Raw genomic sequence first — 13,973 nt, 5'->3', positions numbered from 1 at the left:
TCCCCACTTGGGGAAAAAGGCAGGGTATAAATGAAGTAAATAAATACATACCCAGTACATTGTGAACCCACTGAACTCTTCCAGCTGGTCAAGGGCCTATTGTGTTCTGGCCTACTGGAGGAGAGACTACTCTGCATCCTGATGTAACTTTGCTAAGCACATTGTGGATAACATCTCATGCATTTGTTCAGATTTGGAACTCTGCATTAGCAGGACTGGATCGTCCCAGAGTGTTGATTTATCCAGTTGTGTGGAATAATCTTTCAGCTTTTACAATCTGAGGATGTGAACAGGATCCTTAGAAATTTGAGACCCACTATCTGCTTATATGACTCTTGCCCCTCTTGGCTGCTTAAATCTGCTGGGGAGAACAGGGCTGGTGGACTGGGTCCAGGAGAAAGTAGTGGTTGCTCCTACCTTGAAGTGAGCAGTGGTGCCTCCACTCCTAAAGAAACCTACTCTGGACCCAGGAGACTTGAATAACTACTGTCTAGTCTAAAATGTACTATTCTTGAGGAAGGTGACTGAATGAGTGGTGGCTGGCCAACCCCAGGGATTCCTGAATAAAGCAGATTGTTTTGAGCCATTCCGATCTGATTTCAGGTTGCTGGAGCTGGAACAGCCTTGGTCGCTCTGGTGGATGACGTGCCCTGACAGGGAGAGGGGAGTGTGGCCCTGTTAATTCTCCGGAACCTCTTGTCTGCTTCCGATACCACCAATCATGGAATCCTTAGGGAGCATCTACTGGGTTTGGGGCCAGGAGGCACAGCTCTGCAGTGGTTCCAGAACTACCCTGAACTGCCTGGGTTTCAGTCTGACGCTGGGGGACTTCTGCTCTGTCCCCATATATTGCTATCTTCCACCAGGGCATGAAGACGGTTTTGTTGTTTGGCATACCCACAGTAACGGTTATTGGTCTTCCTCTTTTCTTGGTGGTGTGTGTTTTTATTAAGTTATGTTTATATATTTTAGATGTTGGTTTAAATTTAAATTGTTTAACATGCTGTTTTAAATATTTTAATGCTCACCATCTTGGGGACTCTATTTGAGTACAAAGGCAGCAGACAAATGTAATGAACAAATCAATCAATCTGATTAACAAAAGCTCCAGGAAAGTGGATGCTGGCCAGAAAATATCTTCCTGGCACCTAAACTTGACATTTTTGCTAAATATTCAGAAAAAGAATCAAATGTCATGAATAAATTCCTGCAGCAATCTTTCAGCAGCATCTGCATTATATTTTTAGTAAGTGTGGTCTGAATTGTACAGACTGATCTGTGAGGAGCTAGTATGTTGATGAATTCCAAACATGGGAATTCTACCACATCGTTTTTGGTTTCTTCAGCTGATTTTATAAGTATTCAAGTTCTGCCCAACATTCACCTAGGTCTAATTATACCTCAGCTTCTTCACTAGTGCTGATGGTCTTTAAAGAGAAAGCTATCTCCTCTTGTTGAACTTTTGAGGTATCTTCAGGAAATTCTTCTCCAGCATCTCTATCCAGATCTTCAGCATCCTATTAAGAAAAAAAAATGCATTGCTGCACTCTTAATTCCACAAGTCAATTCTGTTGTAAGATTTAAACCAGAGTAGAGGAGAAAACTTCTTTAAGTCAACAACAATTAACTAAATTGTCTAAAAGCATGTGTCAATATTGTTCTCTGCAACTGGGACAATTAATGTAGTATGGCTTTTCCCAATGCTGCTTACTCCTTCATAGCCTCCATCAGGTAATTTTCCATCAGTCTTTACTTGATCTAAAATTGCTGCACACCAATTTGCCCTTAAGGTAATGCAAGCAAACATGACAAATGGCTTATGTGCTTTAACTAAAGAGAGAATAGTTTCCTTTAGCTATACAGTAATAAAACATTAACTCCGTACTGCAATCGTAGGATTTCTACATCTTATTTTCATTTTTCTTATAGTATGGAAATAAAATATTATTATATGATTTAGATAGAAGGTGAATCAGGTTCAACAGATAAGCATTTATTCACAAAAGGATGTGGCCACATACTGTCTTGTGGACAAATCTAGCTTCAGCATAGGAAGGTCTGCAATCATATTACTGTTCTTACTCTATCTTACCTGTACCGGAGAGCTAGCCTCTTCTCCCTGCTTCTTCTTCTTTTTCTTCTTCTTCTTTGATTTGCCACTTGCAGTACTGTGCAGTGTGGGTTCTGTCTTCTCTCTGTCATCATCTGAAACCTAATTTTAAAATGTGTTTGTAATTATGAAAATTTATCACAATTCATTTTGTACTATCAAACTCCACACAATCACTATGGGTTGGATCCTATGACTCATGAATAGAAGTTGTTCAAGAAATAGGACTTCCGGTTTGGCTAATGGCGGGCTGAAGCGGTCCAGGGAGCTGGACCGTCAAGAGTGACTGTTTTGGGCAGGCCAGGTGCTCTGATCACCGGCTGCCACTCCTCTCCAGGTAGGAGAGGAGCCAGAACGCTACAAGTTCCAGAGAGAGCGAGATCTCAGCGGGGGGGAGGGTCCAGGACGATGGATCTCCAACACCGCTTTGAGGTACTCTCGAAGAAGGACGAGCTAACATCTCTGCAGCACTCTTTGAGTCGCCATTCGGCATAAGCTCGCCAGGACCCAAGCTTCAGAACTAGATTTGGCTAATGGGTAACGAATGAGGCAGCACGAAAGACCCAAATGGAACAAATCGAGGTAAAAGATCTTTATCTGGCTTTCGGATTTAAAAAGAGAAGGAAAATTTCTACTAAAAATGAAAATTGTGGACTGAGATGATAAAATAAGACAGGAGCAAGATATCTTGACAGAAGATTTGAAATCTGAAAGATTATAAAGCGTAAAAGAAGAGAAAATAACTTTTGTTTATGCATACTTGCGGTTTGGAGAGAGATAGCTGGCTGTGTGAAAAGGGGAGGAGGTGGAGGAATGGCTGTGTAAATATCACGAGAGAACGGAATGTAAGAAGAACACCGAGCGGAACTGCCTAGAGAGGCTTGATTTGGAAAACAGGAAGAAGGAAGTAAAGCAGCAAAGAGGACCCTGAAGAAACAACGCGAGATATAGCAGTGAGAAGGCAAGAGGAAGCGGATATTCATTATTTTGAACTACTTTAAAGCTGCCACAGAGACTCTCTCCCCGATATCTGGTGAGATTAAAATAATACGAATATTTAAAGTAAAAAATAAAGAAGATGTCGGGGGGGGGGGAGAAATCTAGTGCAAATTTGAAGAGAGTGGAGAGGAAACGGCAGGCTGCCATGCGATCAGCTATAAAATCGCTGGAAGAAAAAGTTGTAAAGGGTCACAAAGCGTTGATACAACTTATTTGGGAAACGAATGAAAGTCTAATTAAAAGCATCAAGGATATAGTTAAAATAGGTGTGGAACTGAGTGATGAAGAGCAAGCAACTAGGCAGACAACTCAAGGAGAGGAGCAGGTGGCAGAAACTGAGTATGAAACAGCAGGATGTAAACAACAAAAACGTGAGCGACGAGGAGAAACGGAGCAGTTTTTGCAAGAAGAATTGAATGAAGATGCATCAGGATTTTTAAAGAATCAAGTGCAAGGATTAGCAACAAGCATGAAAGAGAGAGCCATCCCCAGTTACTTCAAATGGAAGAAGCCATCAAGTGATAGAAGAATTCAAGTGAAGAAGAAAGCCGAGAAAAGTAATATGAAGACAAGAATCAAGCAACAAGTGGGAGTTACTTAAAAGACTGAGGCCACAGTTTAAAGTTTGAAGAGTTTATTTTTTATTTCATAGAATTGAGATGTATGTTGTTTTTAAGATTAAAAGTTAATTGAAGAAATTAGTAAATTAGGATAAATTGAACAAGGGAAATGTAATGTATAGTTAACTAGGTAACTGATACCAAATAAATTTATATATAAAATGGTAGAAGGAATTAAGAGGAAGATTAAATTGTTAAAAGTTTTTTTTTTGTTTGCTTGTTTATTGGTAGGATGCAAATGAAATGTCGTGAGTTAAATGAAGAAATTAGCAAAATAAGACAAATGGAAAAATTGGGAAATGTAATGTAAAGTTAACTATGCAAATTGATAAAGAGAAAGGTTAAATTGTTAATCTTAATCTATAGTGCTATTTGGGAAAATATTAAGTTAAATGTATCTATATAAAAAAAATGGGAATGATAAATGAATGGTCTGAAGAAACGTATATGAGCAAAAGAAATACGTTTTGATGGCTTCTTTGATAGTTTATTAATAGTTACAGAATTGTATTAAGCAATAGTAAGTTAGGATTTTACCTCTAGTAAGTAGGGACAAATGAAAAGTAATATAGAACAAATGATAAGAAAATATGGGACCATAGTGCTGTCGGGAGTCTGCAAAGAAAAGGGGGGAGGGGGAGGGGTTGGGATGCATCTAGGGTTAAAAGGGGAAATGTATCTGTAAGATATGAATGAATTGTATGTCAACCCATCCAATAAAAATTGTTATAAAAGAAGTTGTTCAAGAAACAGATCTCTGTTAGGTGGCTCTGCTACCTCCTCCCCCACATGTTCCAGAAGGTCAGGGAGTCCTCACAGAACCTCTCATGTAAGGTAAAAGGAAATGATTTCTGCCAGTTTCCCGTCATGCTACAACATCCCATGCTGAATCTTGCTTTTCTGCCTAGTGTCTTCAGATACAGAAAAAAAGCTTTTTTCAGAGAATAAACAGCTGTGGGGAGGGGGGATCTGTTCATGGTTCATAAGGTCAAACCTAGTATAACTTACAGTGAAATCCATTTACTCCAGTCTAAGCCCATTGCAATCAATGGGCTTAGACTGAAGTAACTCTGCTTAGGATTTCACTGTTAATCTTTAAACATTTCATTTATAGGTTTTTTTAATATCAAAGTTCCAGCACACATTTCAGGTACCTGGACTGATGCTTACTTTGCTTAGTAGAAATTGTAATTCAAGTAAAATAATGAATCAACTGTCTTTGAAACCAGCCTTCAATTTTCTTTGTGTAAAAGAACATCTATCTTCGATCAGGCCAGCAGTCCAACTAATTCTAACTTCAGATTGTTGCCAAACCAATACCTTTTGAGCTTCAGATAATGCTTCTTCAAGTTGTGGGGTGGACGGAGCCTTTTCTTCTTCCACCCAGTTTCCCCATTCCTCAGCTGGTGCATTCCAATCTGAACTGGGATCAGTGGGAGAAAGTCCATCTGTGAAAAGTTAAACAAGCTTCAGGTGGCCTAATTGAACTGATTAGCATAAAACCACCATGGGATAAATCTGCTGACTTCTAAACAGGCAAGATCAGGTCACGCTGCTTTAATAACCATTATTAAAAATGTATTTTTAAGTCAGGTTTTAAAGTAAATACTGCCCATCAAGTTTATCATCAGATACAGATTGAATTTTCAGTTTCTCCAGCCAATGTTCTAGGGGCCTCTTTTCTGAAAGCTGTAGCTACATTAGTTTTGTCATTATGAAATGGTGAAGACCAACTTGCCAAGGGGTTTTTTTGCATAACTTTTTAAAGTAATCCAATTGGAATGTTACATACAAAGAAAAAAGAATCTCAGTAGTGACACTGAGGTTACAGGTCAAGGTCTATATCACAAGGAGCAGCTATGGTCGCAAATTAGTAACACTGATAAATGGGTGTCTTCAGGGTTAGTTTTCCCCCTGAGGATATTCAGCATTTTTAATACATGTAAGTATCACATTTATTGCATCAAATTTGCATTTCAAGGTTATTTTCAAGAACACGTAAATGCCCTCCTCAACTATTCTGCCTTGTAAGACAGTCTAAAGCTTAACAGGTGCAGGCCTTCCCCACATGCTCAGAAAGGCTATTCCATATTGTGGGATCACCACAGAGAATGCTCAAGTATGAGCTGTAACTGACCACACCTGTCTGCAGGAGAGCACACAGAACAGATCTTGATCAGGAGTGGAAGCAGCACATAGGGGTATAACAGGAGAGGTGTTCTTACAGATACATGTGTCCCGGGCCATGAAGGGCTTTATAGGTAAGAACCAGCACCCTGAATTGAACCTGGAAACAAATGGGCAACTAAAAATCAGTGGGTATATGGACAACTTAAAAATCAGTGGTATATGTAAAGCAACTTGCTTCAGGTAACACACAAGCTGCAGCATTTTGCACTCAAGTTTCCAAGTTGTCTTTAAGGACAGCCCCATTCAGAGTTTGCTGCAATAGTTGAATCTGGAGAATACTGTGACATGTATCGGCATGGCTAGGCTGGCCAAATTCAGAAAAGGGGGCCCCTTTACATGCTAGATGGTGCTTGGAAAAATGCACCTTTTGCCACTACATCCACTTGCTTCTCAAGTAAGAAAACAGGGTCTAACTATCTCAACTGAAACCGACAAGAACAGTCTAAGCACAATCAGCGAGAAAACAACTAAACCACTCAAGCGCTTTGCTCCTATCCCAACTTTTATCTCTAAGCACTTCAATTACATCAAATGATTAACTATAGTGAAGACTGCTGATTTTATAGTAATAAAGCCTGTAGACAGAGACTGTCCGTCAGAGTGACTTAAAGTTCTCTCTTCCAGACAGAGCCAGGTCAAAAGACAGAGAGAAAAAGATCAAGTCCTCTCCTAAATCGTCTACATTTCTAACTTTTTGCAATAAAAAGGGAGAGGAAATCTTGAGGGAGAGAAATCTTGTACATAACGTAGCTAAGTACTAGTAGTCTCATTTCCCCAAACTTCAACATTCTCTGTTTTTCAGGACACTGTGACACAGTGTCAAGTTTGTTACAGTAAAAAAGCAAAAACATCTTAAAGATCAGGAGTTTGATCCAATGCTTCCAAGAACAATGTGAGTTTATAAAAAGTATTTTTATGGAATATCCCTTCTACCAGCTGCCCCCCTGCATCTCCAAAGAGACATCACTGAGGGGAAATGGAACAGAACAGTAAGTCATGTGGCACAGGGGGCTGCACTAAGGAGGAGTACAGGCATTACTCACATTGTTCAAAAAAGCACAGGGTACAACCCACTGAAACTTTTTGTGGCATAAACTTTCATAGGCCAGAGTAATCACAGAACCCAAGAGAAGAAAAAGCCTTTTTAAAATTTACACAAAGTTATGCTCAAAAGTCAAACAATGTGCACGGCTTCTTTAATTTTTGGCTTTGTTTTGTAAAACAACAAAAACCCAAACACTTGCTTTCCCCCTCCTCTTTAGTTATGTACTTGTACCCAACATAGCAGAATTTGAACCATGAAAGCTTGGGCAACAATGTTTCTATATTCAAGGTGATGCAAGAGTTACTCTTAAACAAAATGTGTATATTACTTTGAGTTGTTATTTATTTGCAGAATGCAGTAATTGGGAATATGAAAATATAAATACACAAATCTTTAAACTGCGAGTCAAACCATGTCAGAGAAATTTTTAAGAAGAACATACTTAACCCAGACCACTCATCATCAATATGTGCCTGATTACGGTTTGAATCCCACTGGAAATCTGTTGTGCCAGGCTGAGAAACAGACTCACTGCCGGATCCTGAAAAGAAAACACACAGAGTTAGCCATACAGCAACAATCCAATGTTTCTGTTCTCTTAATGGTGGCCAGCAGAGTCCACAGAAGACCCGCCTCTCTCTTGCCCTGGCTGAGGATTCCACGGTTTAGTGGAAAGAAAACTTTGGGTACAGCCCTATACAGGAGACCTAATTCTGGGCGCTAACACAGCCACTCTAGCACTCAGGCAGGTGAGATGTGTACCCTTTTTTGTTTGTGAGACTGAAAGCTCTTCCTTTCCCCAAGGCTAGGCTCTCCAATCTCTGTCTTCATCTCTGTGGTGTACCCATGCCCAGACTGAGGTTAAAATAAAAGTTTATTAGCGTAGGGAGTGTTTGCAAGAAGCATAAAACACCCTTACGCAGACAACAAATATTAAAACAAGAAAACCTTATTGTTGTTACAACATAAATTCTGCCTATCTAAAACTCGAGAGCTAGCTGCCTTGGCATCTCTGTTTGGCATCCACTGTTACTTATCTCACCTGTCCATTAGAATTCGAGCCCTCTCCCATGCCTAGCTGGTTTGGCCTAGAAACATGCTGAGGTGATGAATAGAATGCAGGTTTCAGTTTCTCTCTGGCATATTTGCATCATGGTCAGAGTTTGGTTGAAGAAAAAACTAACTGGGGAACTGGGTGAGCTGAGAAGCCATCTTTTTCAGGACTCCGTGAATCACCTGACAACTCAAGAGCCAATCAGGGATGAGCTGTTAAATAGCATTTCAGTTGTGTGAAAATCTAAGTAGTTAACATAGAGCCTTTCTGAGAACAGCCTCCAAACGTCAGATTCTCTGGGGAATTCAGACTGCTCTACGGGTGTTACTAATGAGTTCTGCAACCACATATTTGAGCTAGGCCACAACCTGACAATACTTGCAGTTCTGAACCTAAGTCTAGCCATTTTTACCAAAGACCTAGTCTCAGGTTCCTTACAAGCCCCAAAGATTATATCCAAACCACCAGCAGAGCTCTGTGCACAGAATACAACTTCCTCATTACACCACAGCCTACAAAGACACACTGCTACTCAGGGGATTGTCAGGAAAACAATTTAATCGCTGTAGAATATCCAAAAGCATCTTGGCATGCATTGGATACAGTATGGTATGATTGTAAAGTTGGTCCAGGAAGATCCACAGCATTGAAGCTGCCTTTTTTGAGTGGGTGACTTCTTTTTTTAAAAAAAGAATAGCTGAGAAATTTCCTTCTTGCCAACAGCTCATTTTAAACAGACCTGCAACTGGAACAGAGGGCTGAAGAACATACCCAAGGTTGAGAACAGGGCAGGAAGGAAACATATGTAGCTTTCATTTGTTCTCAGAGTGCGAACTAACTACACAGCAAGACCTTCGTGTTATTACAACCAAAATACAGGATGAAATGAAGGGTGATAAACACACAGAGAAGAGTTTTATTCACAAGTTCTTTAGTCAATTTAGACTACAAAGAATCACATATAGAAAACAATAGAACACCCTAAAAATTCCCTAACAATTCCCATGTGTGAACTGAATGCTCGCTTCTCTGTGTTCCAACCATCAATGGGCTCCATTACAATCCCTTTAGAGAGTTGGGATAAAAAGGCCCAAGTATCTTGAGAAGCTAACAGCTGATGGAATAACTTTTTACCTTGTACAGAGGCAGCAAACATCTGAATACCAGCGCTAGGAGACAACATCAGGGAAGGCCTTGGCCTCTGTGCCCTGTTTGTGTGGCCCTACATGTTATCTGGTTGCCTGATGTATGAAACAGGTTGCTGAACTAGATGGACTACTGATATGATCCAGCAGGCTCTATTTATATTCTTATGAGGGGTAGTCCCAATCAAGATTTAGTAGCCTAAGCAGAAGAGAGCCAGATTTGAACAAATTTTACTTTTTCCTTCTGAAACATCAGACCATAAGCACAAAAACTGATAAACAATGTAATAAACATTTGAGAATTACCATTAATTTTTCCTATTCATTAAGATTTGCATGTTATTAACTCAATCCAAATGCAAGCACAGGCTCAGATGTTTCACTAAAGTACATAAATTGGGCAGGAAGTCCATATTTGTAGAGCAATTTTTACCTGAAACTGCAGAATTTAATCCCAAAGAAGTGAATGAAGCAGAACTCTGTTCAGAAGTATTAATTCGTCCATCCACTCCAGACCAGGCACCTGGAAAGATATCAGACTTATGAGTTTTTGCCAGAGAAAATAAAAGGACAAATTCTCAAAACAAGCTTTTTACAATATTATCTTTTATTCACATGTCTATACATATGTTCAAGGATATGCACTTCATTATACAAGTACTTATAAACGTCTAATCTATGGTCAATGATTTATCTATTATATTTTTCCACCCCACATCATTACAGTAACTCATCAAAAACCTGAAGGCTTGCAATTTCTTCTTTAATTCTAAGTGTCAGAAATACAGATCCAGCCTACTTTCTTCCATAGTAAGGTTATTCCTGTTCCAGAATGTGTACCTTATAACCTCCCAAACACTTAGGTTAGTTTTTCCTATAACCAGATCAGAATTAGTTAGGTACCCTGTAACATGCTGCACACAAGCATAAATCATGATGCATTAAGTTTCATGTTTTCATCCTTATTTAAGTTATAATAGAAAAATGACTGAAGATATAAATAAAAGAATTTTCCTTTCAAATGTACCAATTTAATACCGTGTCCACATACATACCACTGTTACGTAATCATTGCTTTAACTGATAGTTCAAAATCAGAAGTGGGAGCAGAGGAACTCAGATCGGGGTACAGAAAATAAGCAAAGTCTATTTATTATATTTAAAAAACAGTTACTTCCTAAAGTAAGGATCATCCTCAATGTTTTTCATAATCATGCCAAATAATATTTTGAACAATATTATATAAAATTACAAGCATGTAGGGCTTTACTTGCACACTCACAACTTCCAAGTCCAAGTATGACCTTTTTTTCCAATAGTGATAAAGAAACAAAATATAGCATACAGGTTGAAAAGATCTAAAGCAGTGCATAATATCTAAATTTAATATATAGGTATATGAGGCCCCTGAATGAAGTTGTCCAGAGTTTTGTGGCTGGATGTTATCAATATGCAGATAACCCAGCTGTATAGTTCATTATCCAAGCCTCCAGATGTCTTGGTTCTGAACCAGTGTTTTGAGGCGGTGGTCTGATAACTGAAGCAGAACAAGCTGAAACTGAATCCAGACAAGACAGAGGTAATGCTGGTCAGGAAGGCTTATATTCTAGAGGGACTGAATCCACTTGTCCTACATGGAGTAAATTTCACTTTTTCAGAGCAGGTTAAGATCTTGAGGGTGTTCATGAACCCCACCTTGCTCTTTGAAAAGCAGGATGCCATGGTGGCCACAATCACCTTCTATCAGCTGCATCTGGTTCACCAACTAACAGTACCTAGACCCAGACAATCTGCCCATGCTGATCCACGCTCCTGTAACCTCTCAGTTAATTACTGCAACATACTCTGCCCTTGAAAACAACCTGGAAACTGCAACTGGTCCAGAATGCAACATCCTGACTATTCATCAGGGGCTAGTTTCTGAGAACACAAGTTTTCTGTTTTAAAACAACTACAATGGTTGCCAGTCTGTTTCTGAGGCCAATTCAAGGTGCTGGTTATGAACTTTCAAGCCCTTCATGACCTGGAACCCAGATATTTGAAGCAGTATCTCTTCCATAAGTTCCTGTGAGACAACTACGGTCTTCAGGCAGCTCTCTGTTGGCAATCCCACCTTTTAGGGTGGCCCCTCTGGCATCAACCAGAGCTCAGGCCTTTTCCATTGCGGCCCGGCTCTGTGGGGCGGGCTCCCTGCAGAGGAGAGGGGAGTCCCCACCTTAGAGATCTTCAGGAGGCACTGCAAGGCGTGTCTGATGCCAGGCCTTTTGAGGGGGTTTGAATGACAGGCAGGGAGGAGGCATTTGGGAGTTATTTTAATTTTAACTGTAAATGTTTTAATTCATTATTGTAAGGTTCCTTGAACCATGAGGAAAGAGGGGATAAAAACGTTTAAATAAATATGTAGCTATCTGTATCAAGTGTACTTGAACAGGTTTTCTGTCCACAAGGCAACCGTTTATTGGAAGGGGGAGAACAGAAAATTGGACAGTGATAATGTGTATGAAAAAAAAAGTAAAAATGCCTTGTGGCCATGTGCAAGCTTTCATTTGGGTCTCATGTAGTTCTGGGATCCTGGCCACAAGTTATGAAAGACGGAAGTTTTCAATTATTACATTGGGAATTTGGTTAAATGTGGGTTTATCTGTACTGCAGAATATTCTGTAGAGATGGTGCCAATATATATTTTTGAAAGAGTACCAATACTGGTTCCATCTGATGAAAAAGGCTCTCTTGGAGAAACAAGGACTTACCAATACTAGAGAACAAAGTGCGCTCACCCCAGGTTCTGCCCACCAGGGACACTCCCCATTCCTTCCCATTTCCATTATCTCCTGTATCTTTTCCCCAAGCAGACGTCTCATTCTTCTTCTTGCTACCTGCAGATGACACCGAAGTCCATTTCTCTTCACTTGTGCCAATCTGAGAAGTGACCTTTACAGGCTTTTCATTCCAATTTCCTCCATTTACAGTTGGTCCTTCACTCAACCCTGAAGAAAATATGAACACAAAAAAACCCCAAATGCTTAACAGAAACATCTGATTTTGATACACACACCTTAATATTAAACATTCTTGGTAGCAGAATAAAAAACTAGCGAATTTTTTTTTCGAAAAGGGGGGAAATATCAAGATTGAGATTATACTATTTCCATACCACTGGCTTTTTATACTTTCAAAAGAGACTCATTTTCTGTCCCAATGCTTTAGGTTTCTCCATTTAAGATGACAACATCTTCATCTCTTGTACCAAAAGTGGCTATCCAAACATACCACAGGAAGAACATACCACTGATCACCCTCCTTCCTTGAAGGAGGAGAACTTGTTGCTTTAAGTGCATGTATATGCAATTTTCAGATCACAGCTATAGAACTTACATGGAGGTAAATGGAAAAGTATATAACCTATACCAACAAATACAAAATATTCTCTACATAAAAGATTAAGTATAGCTGTCCCTAGAGCAAAGTTTTCTTTCCCACCATATCTCAATTAACTGAGCAGAACCTGCTTCTAAGTCAAGTTTCACAAATGTGAATCACTTAAAACTGTAGTAGGTCACTCATGTATTCAAGTTTGTGCTGTGCATCCAGTTTAAAATCTGCAAATTGGGAGTTATCTGGAACAGAATTACTAAAGATGGAGAAAAGTTAAATATATGTAATACAAATGGCGAAACAACTGTACAGCAGTTATGCAAGACAGCTAACCTGAAGAGAGTGACTTGCTTAAGTCAGTAAACTCTCCAAGAAAACCAGTATCACAACTCCAGTTAGCATACAGTACAAAACAGGCAAATCTTACCTTGCTGGGGTACAGCATCACCTTTTCCAGATTTAGAGTTGCTAACTTGAATATTTGAAATACTGTCACCTAATTTAAAAAAAAATCAATGACTAAACATCTAAATAAGTTTAATCCATTTATGTTGATGCTATGATAGGAAAGGGAAGGTATACAAACACAGAGAATATCATTTCATTCTAAGAACTTTTCAGTTATGTAATTTGGCTTTACCAACTGTCACAGAAATATGACCCAAGTGCCCAGAAATCAGAAAGGAGACTCAGTAGAGGTGTGCAAGAGGTGTGAATTCCTAAGTTGAAGATATACACAGAAATTACTAGTTTGAATTGTTACTGTGATTTTCGAGAATGGTAGAACAAATCTGGGATCCTTAGGTATTACAAAACCCCGCTCCCTGAGTTATCCATGTTGTTTTTTATCTTTGGGTGTTGCCAGCTAACTATTGCAAGTAGTTGTGTTTTATCTCTGATTCCACTGATTTCCTTGGCAATGGCATTTCTCCCTTGCAATTGGATCTTTTCAAGGAATGAGCAAAGAGCACTCCCCTGCAATCACCTTTGGAAACAAGCCCAGAGAGGTGCAGTTCTCCTTCCCTCTCTCCTTTGAGAGGGCAGAATCCTTTTGCCAGTACTATGGCTGTGGGCACCTTGCTCAGGAGGCTGAAGAATTGGACCATTTGGTCTAATTCACTTGAAACTTGGGGATCTTTGGTGGACAGGCATCAATAGTTCTGCTGCAATTTGGTGTCATTTAATTGAAAAAACCCACTCCAGCTCCCCTTCCCTAGTCTCCTACATTGAATAATGGCAGACCTATAGGATGGGGAAGGGGGTGTTCTGCAAAAAAAGCTTTCCCTTCTTTGTGAAAAGAAAAAAAAACACCACAACAAGGTCTGCAAATGCAGTTTCAGCAGAAGGGTAAAAAAAATGTAATTGCCACTTAGTCACTGTAACAATAGGAAAATTAAATGAATGTAGACAGGTTTTTTTTTAATGCTAGCCTACC

At 39.5% G+C, this 13,973-nt stretch overlaps 1 protein-coding gene across 3 annotated transcripts in view; it reads right to left on the bottom strand.

Annotated features, from left to right (window-relative positions):
• MTDH (metadherin) overlaps nt 1-13,973 on the bottom strand; it is a 33,399-nt gene that overhangs the window by 7,256 nt on the left and 12,170 nt on the right. Inside the window, exons 5-11 of one of the 3 annotated variants that reach the window (XM_054984527.1) lie at nt 12,966-13,034; nt 11,914-12,150; nt 9,597-9,686; nt 7,407-7,505; nt 5,050-5,177; nt 2,093-2,212; nt 1,401-1,517 (exon numbers count right to left, since the gene is read on the bottom strand). In XM_054984527.1, coding sequence (XP_054840502.1) covers nt 1,401-1,517; nt 2,093-2,212; nt 5,050-5,177; nt 7,407-7,505; nt 9,597-9,686; nt 11,914-12,150; nt 12,966-13,034 — 860 coding nt within the window. The remainder of the gene's footprint in view (nt 1-1,400; nt 1,518-2,092; nt 2,213-5,049; nt 5,178-7,406; nt 7,506-9,596; nt 9,687-11,913; nt 12,151-12,965; nt 13,035-13,973) is intronic. The other 2 variants (XM_054984528.1, XM_054984529.1) reach the window with 2 other exon arrangements.

The sequence above is a fragment of the Eublepharis macularius genome, chromosome 7 (assembly GCF_028583425.1).
Source record: "Eublepharis macularius isolate TG4126 chromosome 7, MPM_Emac_v1.0, whole genome shotgun sequence".
Classification (NCBI taxonomy): Eukaryota; Metazoa; Chordata; class Lepidosauria; order Squamata; family Eublepharidae; genus Eublepharis; species Eublepharis macularius.
The sequence above is the reverse complement of the archived record's forward strand: the minus strand, read 5'-3'. Positions and strand labels throughout refer to the sequence as shown.